The 20,524-nt window shown below is 36.3% G+C and overlaps 1 protein-coding gene across 1 annotated transcript in view; it reads left to right on the forward strand.

The window, feature by feature from the left end:
- HMCN1 (hemicentin 1) overlaps positions 1-20,524 on the forward strand; it is a 446,768-nt gene that overhangs the window by 195,135 nt on the left and 231,109 nt on the right. The window contains exons 9-11 of the mRNA XM_019635448.1: positions 824-968; positions 4,330-4,451; positions 9,350-9,625. Coding sequence (XP_019490993.1) covers positions 824-968; positions 4,330-4,451; positions 9,350-9,625 — 543 coding nt within the window. The remainder of the gene's footprint in view (positions 1-823; positions 969-4,329; positions 4,452-9,349; positions 9,626-20,524) is intronic.

Below are 20,524 nucleotides of genomic sequence, written 5' to 3' on the forward strand. Positions count from 1 at the left end.
GAGGGCGCAGCATCACTGGCCCTCATGTGGGAACCGAACCGGTGGCTCTGCTGCTCAGAGTTTGTGCTCCCAAGCCAACTCTTAACCAATGAGCCACTCGGCCAGCCCTTGAGCTATTTCTTAATGCTGATTACTGAACTCTTCTCAAAACTTTAGAATTGGAGTTAGAACTGTAGACAGATATAGAAGGATTGTTTCTAATATTGTACTATTGGATGGAGGAATGACAACTGATCATTTATACGCAAGGCTGTGATTTGGGAAATTTAGGAACAACTCTATAGCTACTGTTGAATAGTTATAGAATGGTGAGAATAGAACCAACCTCTGTATTTCCTCATATACAGTATACAAAGTTAGAAGCCTAAGCCCCTAAACTGAATACTTTAAAATCTACTGGATTTTTAGAAATCAATTTTTCCATGCATTTTAGGAAAACAGTCACCCTATGAATCCAATTCTAAGATGTGGGTTCTTTTCATATATTTACATTTTTGAAATCAAAATGTGTTCTACAATGAGTGTTATATTATAACTAATTTGACAGTTTTTCTTTTTCCTATTTTGGTGGCATAAAAAATAATGTCACGTCTTTAAATCAGTGGCATCTTAGATTCAATGAATTCCTTAGTAAGAGGTTCATGGAGATCATGAAATGAATAAGCTGTGATCAAAGAAATATCAGTAAAGTGATTTTTAGTGATTTAGAGGAATTGGAACGCAGAGGATTTACTGGAATAGTTTAAGTCTGAAGCTTCTGGATTTCTTAACAAGAAGTACCGAATATCATCATGACCTTATTGCCATGTTCTTTTTTTTCTAGATGCTCCCAAAGTGACAATGCCTAGAAAGACCCCAGGATATTACCTGCAGCCGGGCCGAATTCCCTGCTCCGTGGAGAGTCTTTTGCCGTTTACCCTGAGCTTTGTCAGAAATGGAATTACACTCGGAGTAGACCAGTATTTAAAGTGTGTAAATGTTTCTATCGGTAATAACTTGTAGCATTAAGCACTGCAATACAAACACTACTTATTTGTAAAAGATGCTTAGCTGAATGTACTTTTTCATTGGAAAGTCTCATGTATTTGCTCCACAATCTTGGAATAGAGCCGTGAACAAAACAGACCCAGGCCTGTGCCCTTCTGGAGTTTATATTGTACAGAAAACAGATGATGAATATACTATGTTAATATAATAAATGTTAGAATGCATTCAAGAGTTGATTTAGGTTTTACAGAATCTGAATTTTAAACAATCTGAGGGTCCCTTGTGAAGACAAAGAATACAAAATTACAAATACAAAGTTAGGTACCGAATCTTGGAGGAGTCTTTGCACACGAGAGGCACTGAAGCTTAAGCTTTATTGGTTCCCAGATACAGATGTCTTTGAATCTGATTTAAACTGTTGTGATAAGTGAAGCTGATCTGTGTTATGGCAAAGCGACGAGCAGGTTAATTGGGATGAGTGGGGTGCATATGGTTCTGTGCCAGGTGCAGCTTTAAAATTCAGGGTAAAGGGGCATTTGTGCAAAGACCTAAACATGATGAGAGAAATGATCATGCAGATATCCAGAGAAGGGTGTGCATACACCAGGAACAGCAAATGCATGAAGGCTGGAGTGAACAGGGCATGTGGGGAAGGATGTCAGGAAGGAAGCCAGTGTGGCTGGTGCCCAGGGAGCCAGGAGGAGAAATGTAGGGGGGCCAGGGAAAAGTGGTGTGTGCTGGGGGTGGGGCGACAGGTGGAGCGGAAGCCAGTGTGACTACTGCATATAACAGGAGTGGGCAGGAGGGCTCCAACTGTCCTCTTGAAGATGGGGAACTTTTTAAGACACATCTAAGTAATCAAATCATAAAAATTAAGTAGACCTTGACAACTAGAGGATGATTTCTGGAAAACGGGTTTTTTTTTTAGCTTACTGTGAAACAAACTACATTTTGGGAAAAGCTGTAGGAACTATTTATAAAATTTTTATGCTGTTAATTCAATATTAATATAAATAACTTCCATTAGATAGTAAATATTTGACAGTCTAGTTTATGCAGTCTCTTTATGGGGGGCCATCTTAAATCGAAACTATGGCCGAAATGTTCATTCTCACTTTAGACATTTTTCCATTACTTAAAGACTGAACTGTATTATTTCCTGCTACTTTTTCTCTCACATTGTGCATCTTGACAATTTACTTAGCTGCATATTTAATAACCATAAATTAAACACAACTGACCAGGATATCAAATGATGCAGCTACATAACTGACTGATGAAATCAAACAATTCTGCTTTGTGTTTAAAAAGTCACATTTCTCAAAGTCATAAGGCTCTTTATAAACATTAATTCATTCATTCCATGCAATTTCTGGGAGGTAAGCCACAAGAATTCTTTCTCTCATTTTTCCGACTCTATGACCAGAGATGTAACATGCCTCGCTGACACATATTAAAGCTTTTTTGGATGTGAGAGGCTAAAGGCAGAATTAAGCAAGGATGATGACGGAGGCCCTAACCCTGATTCACTCGCACATCTCTGCCCCGAATTTCCTAAGAACTTGAGACATATGACTGAATCTCTGTTGCATGAATCACGACGCTGTGTAGGGGGATGCACGAGAATTAGTTTGCATCAGCAGCAGAATGTGTTTTTATTTGACGTGCCCTTTCCCCCATTCCAAAGGCCATCTCTTCAAAACTTTTTATTGTGGCCATATTTTCATAACATCAACGGCGAAGGCTACATGAAAGAGAGAATTATTTTCACGTGATATTTCATAAATAGGAGAGGAACTAGGATAACTTGGAAGAATACCCTTCAAGCAATCTGTACCCGGGTCCTATGCCTTTGAACAAATTTACTCGTCTTCCTGGATCTCAACTTTCTCTTTTTTTAAAACGAGGGACTTGGGACTAGAAGAATTGTCACTTTCTGTTCTAAATTTCCACGTGTCGAGTTTTTGGTGAATCCTAATATATGTTGTCTCTGAAGTTGGCACTGCAGAGGACACAAAAGGCATATGCATTTCAAATTCCTGCCTTCCGGGGACTCACCAGTCCTTCTAGACCATGACACTTATAAGCTTGGGCTTAGCGTACTGCTGTTAGGCATTCAAGGTACAGCTTAGGTGATTAGTACAGCGCAGAGTCAAGTCATGTTCACGTTTCTTCTGACTGTGCCAGCAAGGACCCCTGGCGCCTAGTGCACACACAACTGAAAGTAAACAATGTTAACTGGAGGGACTCTTCTCAGTTACTAAAATACATAGAACGGTGATCTTATTAAGTTTCTGACTTTTCTGATGGCAGGAACTGTGCCTTAACTTTCTCTTACAAACCCTAGGTTAGTGCTAAATATACACTAAGTGCTCAGTTAGTCCTTTGTGATTTGTTTGATGATGAGTATGTTTTGTGTGGTTGGGAAGAGAGTTGGAGTTATTACTGCAAGGTATTATATTTGACAGAACTTTCTGACTTCAGTGGAAGGTGTCTGGACTCTAATGGGCTTTTCAGCTTACCTATATCTTGAATGTTTAAAAAAGTCGTAGATAGCTGTGAGTGATTATATGAAAAAATTATGAAAATATTGATGACATTTTGATCATATTTTAAAACAATATGCCTATTTTATATAATATAATGCCTATTTTATAGATTATTGCAATCTTTTAAATAAGGATTCAATATCTATTACTAAGATATTTTCAGAAAATGAGAACTAACTTGAACACTGTTAGAGAACAAAGTATATATTTATTAAATGGGTGAATACACAATATAGTAAAGGGATTTTTTTTTTTACCTAAATGACAAGTTTGACTGTAAAACATAATTTTCTAATTTTCTCATTGTATGCATAGATTGAACCAGATGTGGCCTGTAGCCTTATGTGAAGCTTATCTATAAGAAAGTTAAAGAGAATTTATATTTTGGAGTAAAAAAGCCCATTACCTGCCTTGAAACTGGTTGAATTTCTTTGTTTAAGAACCTCAGTGAACATGACCCAAAACCGGAAGTGACAGAGGAAGGGGAGAGGATTTAAGGAGTGTTTCTCTAACAGTTCTTTATTTTATATTTTGACATAGCCAGAAAATACTTCCCTAAAGAAATTTACAATCTCTATAACTTATTGTCTTTGTTGTGTTGTTGCTCAGAGCAGAGAAGCTTAACTTTCTAATTAAAATATAAAATGCATGCAATTTCAAGCTATAAAGAACTGTGCAGCTTAAGCAATTTTTTTTCACGTCGTTCTTTTCAATGAATACTTCAAAACAAATAGTGGAATCACTGCTTTCAACAGTTATAGTAACTAAAAGTGTTCCTATTGTCTTCCCTCAGAGAATCTGCCAGTGTAAACTGGGATATTGAAAAGGTCACTCTGCCTGATGAAGGATTCTATGAGTGCATTGCTGTCAGCAGTGCAGGTACTGGACGGGCACAGACGTTTTTTGATGTGTCAGGTAATTGTCGCCAATTGCTTTGCAGTTGCCAGAGTATTAATGCAGCTATGGAAATGCAAAGTTTACTTATCCTGGCGTCACCACGTATGAGGTGTGTGACCTTGGGCCAATTATTTAAGGACTCAGTACCTTGGTTTCCCTTACTATAACTTGACGATAATAGTAGTAACAGTATTTCATGGAGAAACTGTGAGGATTAAATGAGATAGTATACAGAAAGCGTTTAGAAGAGAACTTGACACATAGAAGCACTTAATAGACATTAGCTATTGTTATTAGATTGTTGTTGTTGTTATCATTATCATTGTTATTATAAGGTCTTAATATTTTTTGAAGTGACCATATAGCATTTTCCTTTGAGAAAATAAAATTAAGAAAGGAAGGGATCTATCCTGATAATAACGGTGAAACTTTCCTTTTCCCTCTCCCATATTCGTAATGATTAGAGTGCTTTTCTGAATGGATTCTGACATCTAAACTGAAGACAATTATGAAAGTGACCACATTCGAGGAACACAGAACCTCAGTGGCTACAATATCGGTATTAAGAAGGGCAGAAGATATGCTCATTGTTTTACATGTAGATATTATGTTTCCTATGAATAAATGGGAGGCAGGCTCACATTCTTTTATAAGACAGAACATCCTCTAGTGAAAAAAATCATTTTTCCACTAATCTCCCAGAATTCTCAGGAAACTAACAAAAACTACCATATATAATCAATGACCAGAATTGAAGCCACTTACTCAGCATGTATTTAGAATGTATTGGAAACTGTTTTGACTGAATTATTTTCTATCTGACTTGTAGACGAGGGTTGCTGTGTGTATACTAGTCACCTTTTTCTGCCCTAAATGTGGCGGCTGAGTTTATAACAATGTCCATACATGATTTTAATGCATTTTCTTGAGACAATTTAAGACAAAAGAAGCTTTATAATTGTAGGACTGTTTAGAAGCCTAGGATTTATGTTTGATATCAATAAGTTCAAGTTGAACTTTAAAACGGAGGCATGCAAGCATGTTCTTGGAGTAAATTATTTGTAGTCTCTGATTCTTAGAAAAATAAAGTTTTTCCTCTGGAACAATTTAGCAAGTTTACATGCATCATAAAGTATTTATTTTTTTTCATCTCCAGTAATTATGAAAAGCATTGGAATGGTGTCAACATTCCTCAGCTTCTGAGAAAACAAACATTTGAGTATTTGAGTTGGTTTCCCAGCAATATTAATTAAGGGAAGGACAACAGGAACAGGGGTTTGAGTGAGTTGATTCAGACATCATACATAAATAACGGGGAAGCGCCAGGAAGAACTTGTGAACTGACTGTGAAGAATCTGGCTGTCTGGTGTCAGTAACTTCTGTATGTGTTCCACACATGCCCTTCTTGGATGAATATGTGCCAGCCAAGCAGTGGTATCACTAGGAAGTTGTACTGCACTTACGCCAATTCTCAGGAATGGTGTCCCACTCAGTCAATTATGAAAACAGGAGACAGAAGTATTGATAGTAGTGACAATGACCATAGCAGCAGAAGGATCAAGCAACTAACTGCCCCTTTGGGCTTGACAGAGTGGACATTTCTTTCTGGGCTACCTCTTGTTTAACTTTCCAGCCTCAGACCCTAGCCCCCTTCTGAATCTTAGTTTAGGCTGAGGTCCCAGCTCAGCCACCCCATTTAACTTACTACACACTGGAATCAAGTGCGAATTCATAGGATGATTCCGTCTTATATTTCAGACAGGAGGGTTAGGAAACAAGGCATGTTTGTATCGTTGTGAACATTATTTTATGAAGTCAAAGGTCACCCAGGAGCAGTTTGAAGAAAAGCTAAAGTTCTGCCAATTATGTTACCTTAATTTTTTTATTCAGCATTTTCTTTTAGCTGACATGTTGAAAGATTTTTGGTTCATTGGAAACCTTGGTTATTGATTGTTTTAAATGCAAAATAGGTATAAAAAGCATCATACATCTCTTTAATCACATATATACACATAGAAACTAATGAATAAAACTGCAGAAGAAGAGAGAATTCTTTTCAAATGACATTTGGTAGTTTAGTTTAGTATTATTACAAAAGTATATTAATTTTTTCTACTGGATTTCTTTATTAACACAATGCCCCTTCCCCAACACACACACACACACACCCACAAACAAACACACACACACACACACACAAACAAACACACACACACACACACAGAGTACTTTCTTGGTTTAAGTAAAATACTTGGTTTAAGTAAAATACTGAATAGAGAAAACTTGTCAAGAGCATGTCAGTGACAGGAAATATTAAAATTACAGGACACTCTTTTAGAACAAGATACGGTTTGGGAATGATATTACACCACCTCAGCGTTTTATAGCTAAAGAGGCTGAAGCCCAGACAGAAGGCAAGTAACCCATTTATGATGGGTGGGTAGTGAGAAGTAGATTCCTGGCTTCCTGACTCTCCGTCCAGTGACGTTTACCTAATGTGACAAGGCCTATGCTTGTCATTCTTTCTCTCTCAGGTTTGAGGTTCTGTCTCTGGTCCTCTAATCCCACCTCAGTCAATTGTTTTCACTAAGGAATGACTACCCTTCCTACTCCCAGGCCCAGGCTATTTCTAGTCATTTGTCATCTTGGCTTCTTTTGCAAGCTGCTGTAATTGCTCCTTCTTTATCTTCCCCATCCTCAGCAAAGTTATTTAGGTATTCATAAATAATTCAGTGTGCATATTTATTGTCTCTAGATATTTATGCAATGGTGGTATCCTATGTCCTATTTCAAATCTCAGCTATCACTGTATGTTCTTAGGAAGTTGGCATTTTGCATATTTGAATTTATATTTGAAGAGGAAATAGACTCTGAGGCAGACTTTTCATGGAAAAGGGTTATTGGAGAGTTTTCTAGGGAGAAGCACCTGTAAGGGCAGAAGGGAAGTGAAAGAAGTTAGATTATGATGTAGTCACCACAGACGCCTCAGCTGATCCCGCAGAGAGCTGGAATGACCCTGAGTTGAGGCGAGAGACCTGGGCCTGTGTTCCCCTATCACGTGGTCACTGGAAGTGGGCTCTACTAGAAAGGGGGCCTGACCCTGAGCATGTTAGCTCCCCTGGCTCTGCGTTGTCAGAAGCCAACACACACAGCAACTGGGGAAATGAGTGTCTTGGTTTTTAAGGGGGCTCTAACTATGCACCCAGCATCTCCTAGATGCTCATCGCATGGATCTTGCATTTCCTAAAAACCTTATAAAATCCCTAGTCTCATTAAAGAACTTTGTGTAAAAAGAACAAAAAAGAAAACTACACAAAACATCTTATGATCTTCAGACGGATTTTGATAGAGTGTGAACACATGCACACAAATAATCACTTCCACGTCCTTGTTGGTCTATGCCATGTTGTTAGAATCATAGAACCTTAGCGCTAGAAGTGGTCTCTAAGATTACCGAATTCAATCATCTCATTTTTCAGATAGGGAAACAAATGCTGAGTAAATTCACTCATCTAAGGTCACCACTAATTGGGGATAGAACTAGGGCAGCCTGTAGATGTAGCAAATAAAAACATAGGGCGCCCAGTTACATTTGAATTTCATGTAAGTATGTCTCCAGTATTTCATGAGACATAGTTAAATATTATTTGATGTTTATCTGATGTTCACATTTTACAAAGCATCCTGTATTTTGTCTGTCCAACCTAGGCAGGCCCCAATCAGAGCTTCCTAACATTGCCATGTACCCTTTCCACTTGATTCACCAGCTCTTGTCATAAAAGATTTAAAAAATAGAGCAGAATGATAAAAAAAAATGTTTACTTTTTTATAATTTAAAATAGCAAGTACTCCTCTAAAAATTTTTGGGAAAGATAAATACAGGAAAATCTGGAATATATACATATTTCTTTCCCTCAGAGATAACCGCTGTGGTTTTGGTATATTGCTTCCAGGTTTTATTCGAGGCTTATGATATTCATTTGCATTTATATGGCGTTTTAAATAAAGAAGGATAATTTGAATATGTGATACTCTTTCATAGTTAAACTAAAACAGACATATGGGTTTCCTGCTGGCGTAGCTCACCACACATTTTATTGCTGTATTATTACCCAATAATGGCTTGCTACAGCAGATCATTTTAAGGCATTTGGGCACAGGGAGCTTTAGAGTGGTATTTAGATTTATTCTCTAACTTAACTAAAGCAGTAAGTGGTTCTCTCTAGAAATGTTGGTTCCATATTTAATTAGCAAGTGGCTTTTGACCACATCTGAAATGAGCATGCGTTAGTCAATGCCTTTTGTGTACACGGTTCTATGTGTACAATTTTATGAAAGTTCTATCCCTACTGTTAACTTGACCTTCTTAAATCAAAATGTCCCTTATTCCCCGCTGGGGGAACGTTTGTCTGACTCTACTGTTATAGTATTGTGTCTTAATGAGATTGTGACCCTACCCCTCCCCAAAGCTGATACTGTCATATCTTTGTTATATCCTTGTCATATCTACCATACTTTATGTGCTATTTTCTTGAAAATACTAAATAAGTATTTTTAAATTAAAGAAAATCATAAAGTCTACTTTCTTCAAAATTCAGATCGAGATGTGGCTTATTTTACAATCCTAAATCAGTCTAGCCATATCCCTTTGCCATGCTTCTTTGATTCGGCCATCTATAATTTATAGATTTAGATATGAATATACTTTCATATGTAAATATGCTGTACTTTTTAAAGCATCTTTCAATAGAGGATAAATTACTTGTGGTATAGACGAGTATTAACAAATTAGTTCTTTTATACTGCATCTTTTTTACTAGCTATTCAGTATATACTCATTACATTTTTAAACCATGTCTAGAAGTGAGCAAATGGTTTTTGGGGTCTCTTGATTTGAATCTTTTCGTCTCACACAGAGCCCCCTCCAGTCATCCAAGTGCCTAATAATGTAACAGTCATGCCTGGAGAAAGAGCAGTTCTGACATGTCTCGTCATCAGCGCAGTGGGTTACAATCTAACCTGGCAGAGGAATGACAGAGATGCCAGACTGGCTGACCCAGCGAGAACGCGGATCTTGGCGAACCTCTCCTTGGAGCTAAGGACTGTGAAATTCACTGATGCTGGGGAGTACCACTGTCGGATTTCCAACGAAGGTGGATCATCAGCTGCCTCCGTTTTCCTCACAGTGCAAGGTACTGTGCTTCTGGTAACTTCTGAGTGACAGCGTCTCTATTTCCCTCCTTGGTCTCTATTTTCGTAAATTGGTGATCTGAGAGCAACAGTATCAACCCAGACAATTAAGGTTGAACGATAGAACTCAAGGTTGTGGACCCTGAGTAGTCTACAGCTCACTAACCTGGAAATGAAAACACCATTAATAAACAGGGGACTTTAAAACTAATACATCTAATCCTAGTAGTTGAAAACTTTTTTTTTGTTTTTTTTAAAGATTTTTATTGGGAAATTGGGGGAAGGGGAACAGACAAGTTGCTGTCCTTTTGTTCTTCAGTCTAGTTGTGGAGGACGTTGCTTCACTGGCCCAAGTTGGCACCATCATTGTGCTCTTCCCGGGCGAGGCAGATCAGTCGCCGGTTTCTGGACAGCCGCTCACAGTGGCTGCTGGCTACACACGGTAGCCCATGGTAACCCACTATAGCAGGGGCTACAGCCTACGCCCATCGTTTGCGACTCACAGCAGCCCAGCTCCAGGTTGAGCTGTAGTTCAGCATCTTAGCTGTAGAGGGCAGTGTCACTGGCCCTCATATGTGGGATCTGAACTGGGGCCATCTGGCATCCCAACCCAGCTCTTAACCAATGTGCCACTTGGCCGGCCCGAAAACTTTTATTTTAAGAGAATACGTGTATGAATAGAAATTGTCTTTGTATGATTTAATGGTTTTAAATTCTCCAGTCTATCATGTGGCTTTTTAAGAAAATCTAATATTTTAAAAATTGGTTCAAAAATTCTTTCCCAATTTGAGTATTATATTATTGTCATAGCTAACTAATTTACTTGTATTGTTTTAATTGAGGTTTAAGATGTTTCTCATCTTGGTGAAATTTTGTTGAAACTTTAGCAGAGTTCTTTTTATCTTACTTATCTTACACACACACACACACACACACACATACATACACACACATGCACACACACAGTGCTTATTGAAAATTAATGTAAGCAAAACTTGAATTATGTCTACATATACAAAATACTCAGAAGGCTGAAAACAAGTGTATTAACAATGGTTGAATGGCTACTGAATATGTATATTATTCGGGAACATCAAATTAAGATCAGAAACTGGTCCAATGTAGCTCTTTCAGTAGACTCATATTTGGCTTCTAAATGTCTATAGACCAGCTGGGAGTCTTAATGTAACGAGCAAATTACTGTTGGTGGTTTTTCACTTTTAAGCTAAAAGGTTCGGTTGCTGTCTCAGCAGAATATTTCATTTCAAATTCTTGATGTGGGAAACTGATTACATCAGAATTGGGGCTGGCTATTTGGTTATGGTACTAGAAACAACTTTATATCATGCCTGAAGTGACACTCTCAGATGATATTTTAAACAAGGTTATCTACGAGACTGACCAGTTGTTTCAAGGCTAGCTCTTAGAATGTTATTAATGGCAGGAAAATGAAACTACCTTGAAAGTTAACAAAATGGCTGACATCTGATTCTAGTTTTCTCCCTCGTAGTTGAGATATGTTCTAAGATGTGAATGTGTGTCTTTTGTTAGTTGATCTGATGAAACCTCAAGGGAAATATTGCCCTTGTAAAAGTTCACTACATTTCCACATGGTAAACTGCCTAGATAATGTGAGTCAATCCCAGTAGTAACTTGAGTGACTAGAATTTTGAAACTATTTTTACCAAACTGATTGTTTCAGATAGAATAAATGCTAATGGACTTTGGAAATTTGATCTTGGTTCTTTACCCTCTTTCTAAGTCCCTTAGAATGGGATTGTAAAATAAAATCAGAGCCTTCCTTGTCTACCCAAGTTAACATTTTAGTCCATTAGTATTCCGTTTAGTGAATTAGAACAGTGATTCTCAAACCTTTATGGTTAAAGAATTAGGCAAGGAACTTAGTTTTTAAAGAGCAGATTTCTAACTCTACATCCAGAGATTCCAATTCCATAGGCTGGGTGTGTGGCCTGGGAATCTGCATTTACAACAGACCTCCCAGGGAGTTTCATGGACAATATTTTCTGAAAACAGCATTTGAATCTACAGATGGAACCCTATGATCTAGATGTGTATATCTTTAAAGGAAGCCATTGACTCTCTTTTTTTGGTAAAATAGAGTGATTATTATCCCATGATTTAAAGAAGTCTTGAGGTAATGTGTTATCACATATAAAAAGTGTAAGTATAAAAACACATGACATGACATGATTATTGGCTAGTCTATATAATCTCTAGTGTTGTAAAACTGTTTAGTGGCATTAATTTATGGCCTCTCTAGTTGCCTTGAGTTTGAGGTGCCAATTTGGTTTAAAAAAAAAAGATGTTTTGAAAATCTAACAAAAATGTATTCCAGAACTGATGACGCTATTTAATAAAATATAAGAGGCTCTAGCTAATTGTAGCCATCTGAATGTGGTATCTGATAGTTGAATGCACTGTTGAAATGCTATGGCTATCTGATGAAATAAACCATTGTATCTAAAGTTATAATGCAGAAAATGGAACTTCAATCTAAGATTTGCAGGCATAAAGCGTTTATAGATATATAATCAATGACAATGGAAAGTAAAGAAGTAGTGAAAGATGTAATTGAACATAATTGTCCTCTGGAGGAAAAAAAAATGTCCTAGGTGAGCAAATCAAGCAAAGTCAATGAAGGGAGAAATTCATATAGACGTATCCTGTCTGAAATGTCAAGTTCCTAGTATGAAGAAAAAACTCTGCAAGCATTCAGACTAATTAAACCAATATGTTATAAAAAGAGGGATACAATCAGACTGGTGTCAGGCTTCTCAGCTATGCTAAGGCTAGAAGATAATTGCAGTGGGTATTTGTCAGATTTTGGTCTTAGGGGCTGAATGCTGTCCCTCATTTTGGGAGGAATTCTTTATTACCTTAGTGGGAAGCAGAAAACAAGTGAAACCAGGGAATTCCCTTTCCCCACCCTTTGTAGGTCACATGATGTAGTCAGCCAATCAAATGCTCCCAGTGGGATTTTGACTCTTGCTAAGACCATGGACACTGAAAAAGATTTCAGTGTTGGCAGTATCTTGGAATTTTGAGTACAGCAGCAGCAGAAACAAATGTCCCAGTGTCCCTTTTCCATAACTCTAACAAACACACTATTTTTTTCGCATGACGTTGGCAGTGTTTTCAACTGCCTAACCCCTGCTTTGGTTTCTACCTGATATCTGGTCTTTTATTCTGTAGTTCAAAAAACACACTTCCAGTGAATTTCTTTTCTGCTTACGTTAGCCAGCACTGGTTTCTATTGTTTGCAATTGAAAACCTTAACTGGCACGGTCATGAAAAAGACACGTGTAGGTCTGAAAGAAAAGACGGGATCCAAGAATTTAAGAGCCAGTTAAATTATCTTTGCTATGAAAAGCCATCAAAAGAATATTCCCAAATTTTCAAGGATTTAGGAAAAATACCAAACACATAATCTTCTTACAATGATGTATTGAAAATGCCAGTTAACTGCCTGAAATAGATTAAAAAAAGAAAAAGAAAAGAAAAGGGGGTCAAATATATGGTGATGGGAGGAGAACTGACCCCTGGTGGTGAACACACAATGCAATATGTAGATGATGTGTTATAGAATTATACACTTGAACCCTATATAATTTTACTACCCAATATCACCCCCATAAATTTAATTAAAAAAAGAAAAGATAAAAATTGGGGAGGCTGTGGTATAACGACGAACTGTTGAATTTCCCTCAGTGACTCTTAAGCTCATTATCAGTTTATTGCAAACGTCTTGAGAAGAAATAGTGATCTCAGAAACGATGGCTGTTTGAATCAGTCACTAATTAGCATGTGAGAATGTGAATGGGTTGATGTGCTTATTTCATTATGAGATTTCTTACTATGGAGATAATGGTATAATTAGATACAGGAAATTCCTCACGAAAGGGATTTCCTCAAGCAGGGTATACCACAAGACTTGAGTACAGCTGTGCAAACAAATAAACAAATAGAAAAAAAATTGGATCAATATATACAAAACTCTGAATATGATTGGGAGCAATGCAACAGTAAGTGACTTTTTTACTTATGCTTTTCTATTCTTGAAAAAAGTACTGAATAGGAATGGATTATTTTTAAACTTTCCCTAAATAGTATTTAAAATTTTTTGAAAATTCATTTATTTGGGGATTGAATTATGTGTGGGTAATATGTTTTTATTTCTTTGTTTGTTAAATATTCTATCAATATGCTTTGTCAATTTTATATTGAAAATAATAAAAATACAATTAAGAAAGTATATAAGAGACACTGTAAAATAAGGAATAACTAATAAAATAAATTAAGAAGTCATGCCTCTCAAAAAAGAAAAACAGTAAGGCTGAAAATAAAAATAGTTTTTAGATCAAACATCTAACCTGAGTTCCATACATAGAAGTATAGAGGATGAAGTAAGGCTCTAGTGATATGTACCACTAAATAAAAAAACTTAGCTCTGAAAAGTTGGTCTTGCCACGCTAATAATCTTCCTGAGATTTATTTGTTGGCAGCTCCATTTCAGTTAGGTATAAAGACATGACAGAAATTGTATTACTGCATGCTGAGCAGTTCTTTCCAGGTACAGAAAACTGATAAATGATACCTCATGCTAGAAAATTATTACCTTTTAAAATAATTTAAAACTTATTTAAATATATTGGCATTGAGAGAAACTACCGCTTGATATCAGCATAAAATAACATCATACATAGTGTGTCCATAGTGGTGTCACCTATTAACTTTAGCTTTCATGTATATGCTTCAATTTCAGTTTTCCTTTTCATGTTCAAATTGCAATTCACCCATTTAAAAAACAAAGCAAAACTTCCATAACTAAGTTTGTTCTCTAAACTGCTTCACCTCTGGAGATGGGCTGCTCTTAACTTGTTTGTGCAGGATATTATTTATTTCTGGGTGCTGATGAGCTAGCTAAGTGGCTGTTTCCATATGTAGAAAAAAATAGTATTTGGCCCTTCCATCTCATTGTTCAAACATGGCCGCTACTCCCAAAGAAAATCGTAGCATACTCCTGGAGTGACACACTATGCAGGCAAAATTTACTTTAATTAATAAAACTCTGTTTACAGGAAAGCTTACTTTTGAGAGACCTTGCTGATATGAAATTTCTTTTCCTGCAATTGCTCATCATCTAGAAACTCCTTTCAGAGTATGAAACTCATTTTAAAATGGCAAATACATGGAATTTACCTGAAGACTCTTAGAGATGAGATGATGACCTCACTTGGCCATCAGACAGGATTACTTGTGATAGTTCCACCCACTTTGGAAGTTTATCTTATAGCTATAAAAGTTTAGGAGTTATTCTATATATTTTTAAATCCCTTTGGCATTTAAGTGTTCACCACGGAAGTTCTTTGTAAATTAAAGTCTATAAAGCAATTAAGCTTAAGGTGTCAAGTTAGAACTTTCGACAGTGCACAAATTCATCTTTGAAAGCTCAGGGGCATGGAATTTTATAGAACCATATTACAGATTAAACCATTTAAAATCTTTTCTGAACCAAAATGAGGTTGATCAAAAGAATAAATGAAGAATTTCAATTGATAATTAAATTAGGTTTTCTCATACTGAACAGCCCGGTAAGAAAGCCATGAAAATCCTTGAAGTATCTCCCTCAATTTCCCCATTACGCGATTTTCATAAGAATACATTTTGATTTGTAGAAATCTACATCCATGTTTGAATAATGAAATTTATTTTTATTAGCTCATTTCCTTTCCTAGACATTTTAAGACATTGAAGTCTTGATAGTTAATCTTTTTCATTTTTGAAGGTTGACCTGTAAAACATGGATGTCTGTTTTGAATACTGGTGCCATCATGGTGGATTTCATTGAGATGTGGTAAAACCACATACTTAAAATGAAAACCTCCAAATCATTACTTGCTGTCAAAAGTTCATTTTATTTACTGCCTTGGTTGTTTTTGATGTCCCAGTATGAATCAGCACAAATAAATAAGATGCTCTGTTAAAATACTGGCTTTTGTTGCTTTCTGTACTAAAGACCTAATAAGGAGTGTGTTGGAGCCCTTTGGATTTGAAGGACAATATTCTAGTGAAGTTTTGCATTGACTATTCACCACAATTATATTCATGGAATATGTAGTTGGACTATAGAAATATTTGCATTCCTAATTCGTTCTATGGTGACTGTAAACTTTATGAAGAGAGAAGTTCAATATTTACTTTTTTTTTTTTTTTTGATGAATGTCTTCTATTGACTCCATGGTTAGGGGCAAGCTTCTTTTATAACACAGTCCACTTCCTTGCAATAAAATGTGTAAATGAATATCAATACATTGTATTTTCTTTTCTTCAAGGCATCTATGTGCTCATAGATGTTAGAGCATTTTAATTATAGATGGAAAGAATCATATTTCTCTAATGTTTAGAAGAGAGAAATGTTGTTAAAGTGTTTAAATAGAAGTTACAAGGAAATGTTAAGAATTAGACTTATTTATATTGTAAAAGGAAAAGAAAGGGATTATATATCTATATTTCAAGTGTGTAAGAAATTGTTATTAAAAAAGCTATGCACCAAGGACATTTTAATTTCCAGCGAAAATGTGAAACACCAGGGAACAACGAGTGCGCAGATGTGGCCTTGCTGAGAACAGGGGGTCCAGCTAATATGGAGACCTTGTCTCCATGACGGTGTGATTATTTTTTTCCTGCCGTTTCCCATAGCTTTTTCTTACACAGGTAGAAGAATCATTTAGGTTTGTGGTTTTGTGAGGCTGGTTCAGTAAAAAGGCAAGGCAACTGGAAAAAAAGTGGTTTCAAGGATGGTCTGTGTAGACTGGGTAAAGAAAGAAGCGAAGGTTAAAGGCATGGCCTGTTAGATGGTTTAAAAAAGAGAAGGCTCCCGGTGGCTGTGGCCATGACCATGGTGAAGTGAAGTGGGGATTTCAGGGACTGGCAGCTGGAAGGGCGGCGGGTTGTGAACTCAGATTGGACTCCCAAGACAAGTGTTGTTTCAGTTGAATTGTGGGTTTCTTCCCTGAGAAGACAACTAAGGTAACAAGTGAATTTGTCTAGCAACATAGTAACTGTCAGATTATTAAGTCTTGCTTCATGAAGTACTATGAAGATGTACTTTCATGTGCTTTTGAATGTTGCATATTTGTAAAATTATCCCTTTTGTGAGTACCATAACCGTTTTTTAAAGACTATTTTTTTGTTTGTTTGTTTGTTTGTTAGGGCAGTTAAGGTACAGAGATTTCCCATAGTCCCCTGCTCCCACACATGTGCACCTTGCCTCATTATCAACATCCCCACCAGGTGGTACATTGTTACAATTGGGGACCTGCATTGACATATCATAATCACCCAAAGTCCATGGTTTACATTAGGGTTCACTCTTGGTGTTGTACATTCTATGGGTTGGACAAATGTGTAATAAATGTGTCCATCATTATACTATCACACAGAGTATTTTCATTGCCCTTAAAAAACCCTTGTGCTCTGCCTATTCATCTATCTTCCACCTTCCCAACCCCTGGAAACCACTTATCTTTTCAGTGTCTCCATAATTTTGCCTTTTCCAAAATATCATACTATTGGAATTACCTAGTAAGTAGCCTTTTTAGGTTAGCTTCTTTCACTGATTAATGTGCATTTAAAGCTCCTCCATGTCTTTTCATAGCTTGATGGCTTGTTTCTTTTCAGACCTGAATAATATTCCACTTTTTGATGTATATAACCTTTGATTGTCAAAAGATATTCTTGCCGTAATCGAGTCTGGATCAGGAGATACATGTACATATATGTAAAGCTTTAATAGCATCCTTCTCATATGCCATGAAGTAATAATGCTAACTATGATTCGCCACTGTTTTCCTACATCAAATGAGAACATAAATCTCAACTTTGGCCTCCCTCTCTTATTTGGAAATTCTGTGATTTTAGAAAATTGTTGTAAAGAGACCCAGTTAAAAAAGAGAAAGCAATGCAAGAGTCAATGCTAATCATCCTTTAGTTGAAGATTTGCTAAGTAAGAAAGAATAAAACTTTGAAAATTCTATCCTTCTTATCAATCGTATTTATTGTCTTAATCTGTTTTTATTAATCACCCAAAGAAACTCCTGAATTCATGATTTTTGTTGTTGTTGTTAAGAAAAAATATAGCATTAAATGGAAGTAATATTAATGTAGAAATAATTTTATACTAACAATTACTTAAAATGGATATCAGGGCAGCAAACATCTGCTATGTATACATACCCTTATATCTTATACTGAGAAAATAAAACTTGTAAATTTTTAAGAAATCTTGATGCATTGTTTGCCGTTAAACTTTTGCATTAATATAGAATCTAACCTAAACTTATCAATATATATCTCTGAAATTATTGCCCTTCTCTTATTAACCAAATTTCACAACCACATTGGTGTTTGGATGTGGACTATTTGCAAGCCAGCATGTAACTGTCAAGATGTAGTCCTTACCTGTGTGTTTTATTGACAATGCACCACCTACTGGTGAGTCGATGAATTAGCGACCGTCTCTGAAGAGACCTTTAATATATGGTAGTACTTTCGCTCTAGTCCAGCACTGTCAGATAGAACTTCCTGTAATGATGGAAATGTTGTATGTCTGTGCTGTCCTGTGTGATAGCTACTCGCTATATGTGGCAATTTAGCACTGAAATATGGCTAGTGCACCTAAGGAACTTGTTTTGAAATTTGATTTCATTTTAGATCATTTAAATTTGAATTTAAATAGACATGTGGCCAGTGGCTACTGTGTTGGACAACACAACTCTAGTCTTTGGGGGAAGGATAAAAGCAGCAATAGCTAGAGCAGAAGGCTTAAGAAACTCTTGCAAATACTGTGTAGAGTAAGCGGTACCATAATTCGTTTGTATTATTGCCACTTAGGAATAATTCTCCCATTTTGGAAAGGTGGTACCAGGTCTTCATATTTGCATGGATGAGATCATTTGGAAATGTTGTATTTGACTCCATATCTTTGGGATTTCAGTGGCCCTTGCCTCTTTTACCAAGTAATTGATCTTGGTTTTTGTTTGGATGATTGGTTGGTTTTTAGTTTTCATCCTTTGTTCTTTAGAAGGGATCCCTTGGCACGTGTGTGAACTCTCTGGTAGGAATGGGAAAACTTAAAAAATGTTAAAATATACTCCATCGCCATTTCTACTTATCGAAAATTAAGGAAAAGTTAAGTGAGCAAGCACATCCATTTGCTGTAATCATTCTTAGTGAAATTTTGTTACTCTCCTCGTACAAGGTTCATGCTTCAAAGTTAGCCCCAGAACTAGCTGGAGTTACCTCCCTAATCAGAAAAGAAAAGATGCATTTGTGAACAATATGACTACGTTTTAAAAACGGATTGAGCTAAATTAATAGGTACGCGTCTTTTAGGATAGGACATAGCTGCTAATTACAATTCTCAGCAGGCTCAGTGATAGTCATGTGACTTCTTGAGGTTAGCTTTTTCTACAGAAAATATAGATATTTAGAAGAAGATCCAGAGCACCTGTAACATACATTTTACAAGCTGTGTGATTCAATAGAAATTAGAGTCAGTAATTCAATATTAATTATTAATATTTTCCCACTTCTCAGGGAGCATTGCTTGGTGTTAGATCATCCAACATTTTAGGGGAATATGCTAATTATAATAATAAATATATTTGGGAAGAGTTGTAAACCAATTCTGTTATTTTTTCAGAAATATAAATCATTTAGGTGGCTGGGCCAAATGTAGGTTTTAAGTATCTCCAAAATGGGGATATTTACTTAGAAAATATTGTGAGGACTAAAGAAAAGAATTTTAATACTAGAAAGTAATTCATGGAATAGCTTTCTTCTCATCAGAGTTTTAATTCCTCATTACATAAAATTACCACTAGGAATATTTAGAAGCTTGGGAATCTTCCATCATGGAAACCTATTGACAGCCTTGAGTCACTGCTTCCCAAAATGTAATTTAATGCCTTTTTAGACAACAATTGACAGTTAGTTGTCCCAGTAGGTTTCTTTGGGGCACACATCCTTTTGTGGGGAGAGGAATACAATCTTTTAAAACTTTATAACCCTTCTTCTTTTGAACATTGAAAATTATTGAGATAAAAACCCTTTCATGGCTGATTCTGTTTGTCTAATTGCTCTTGGGATAATGAGAGGGCCCTAGACCAGGAGTCAGGACACTTGGGATCTATTTTCAGGAAGCATGCCTTAGTCTTTGGCATTTTTATTTATGAATATTTTGGGGGACCCATTTTCCATGGATTGGTGCTTCAAGCCGTGGATGCTTGGCAATACTGATAGGAATGAGAGTGTATGAGCTAATATGAAATTTAGAGTGCAGGTGGGGTTATCCCAGATGCAGTGATATTTTTAGGCCTAGAACCTTTCACTTCTTCTATACATGGTTTACTCAGTACCTCAGTCCCTCACATCACTTCTTTCCTTCTTATTTCTACTGGCTCCGCCTGTTTTCTGATCAATGCCACATGCCTATACGATTAAAATCCTCTTTTTATAGACCTTTTTTTCCTTCCCATTTTGTTCCCCCACTCTAATACATAGTACAACTAGGTGAATTTTTCCTAAATATTGCTTTAAATGTCCATCCACTCAAAACTTTTTTATCAGTTTTCATTACCCCAGAATAAAATTTATATTCCTCAGTTAATCACAAACGGACTCCTTTGTAATGCTTTTCACATTGAATCAATATTTATCCTCATAAAACAATGTATGGAGAAGAAAAAAATAAAAATGTTTCCTTTCACTATATGAATACTATTTACCTTAAAAGAATCAGATATGCATTTGTCTTTTCCTGTATTCGTGTTTCCTTCATGTGGGTAACTGAATATTTGAACTTGCTATTAAGGACTTCA

The sequence above is a fragment of the Hipposideros armiger genome, unplaced genomic scaffold (assembly GCF_001890085.2).
Source record: "Hipposideros armiger isolate ML-2016 unplaced genomic scaffold, ASM189008v1 scaffold_22, whole genome shotgun sequence".
Classification (NCBI taxonomy): domain Eukaryota; kingdom Metazoa; phylum Chordata; class Mammalia; order Chiroptera; family Hipposideridae; genus Hipposideros; species Hipposideros armiger.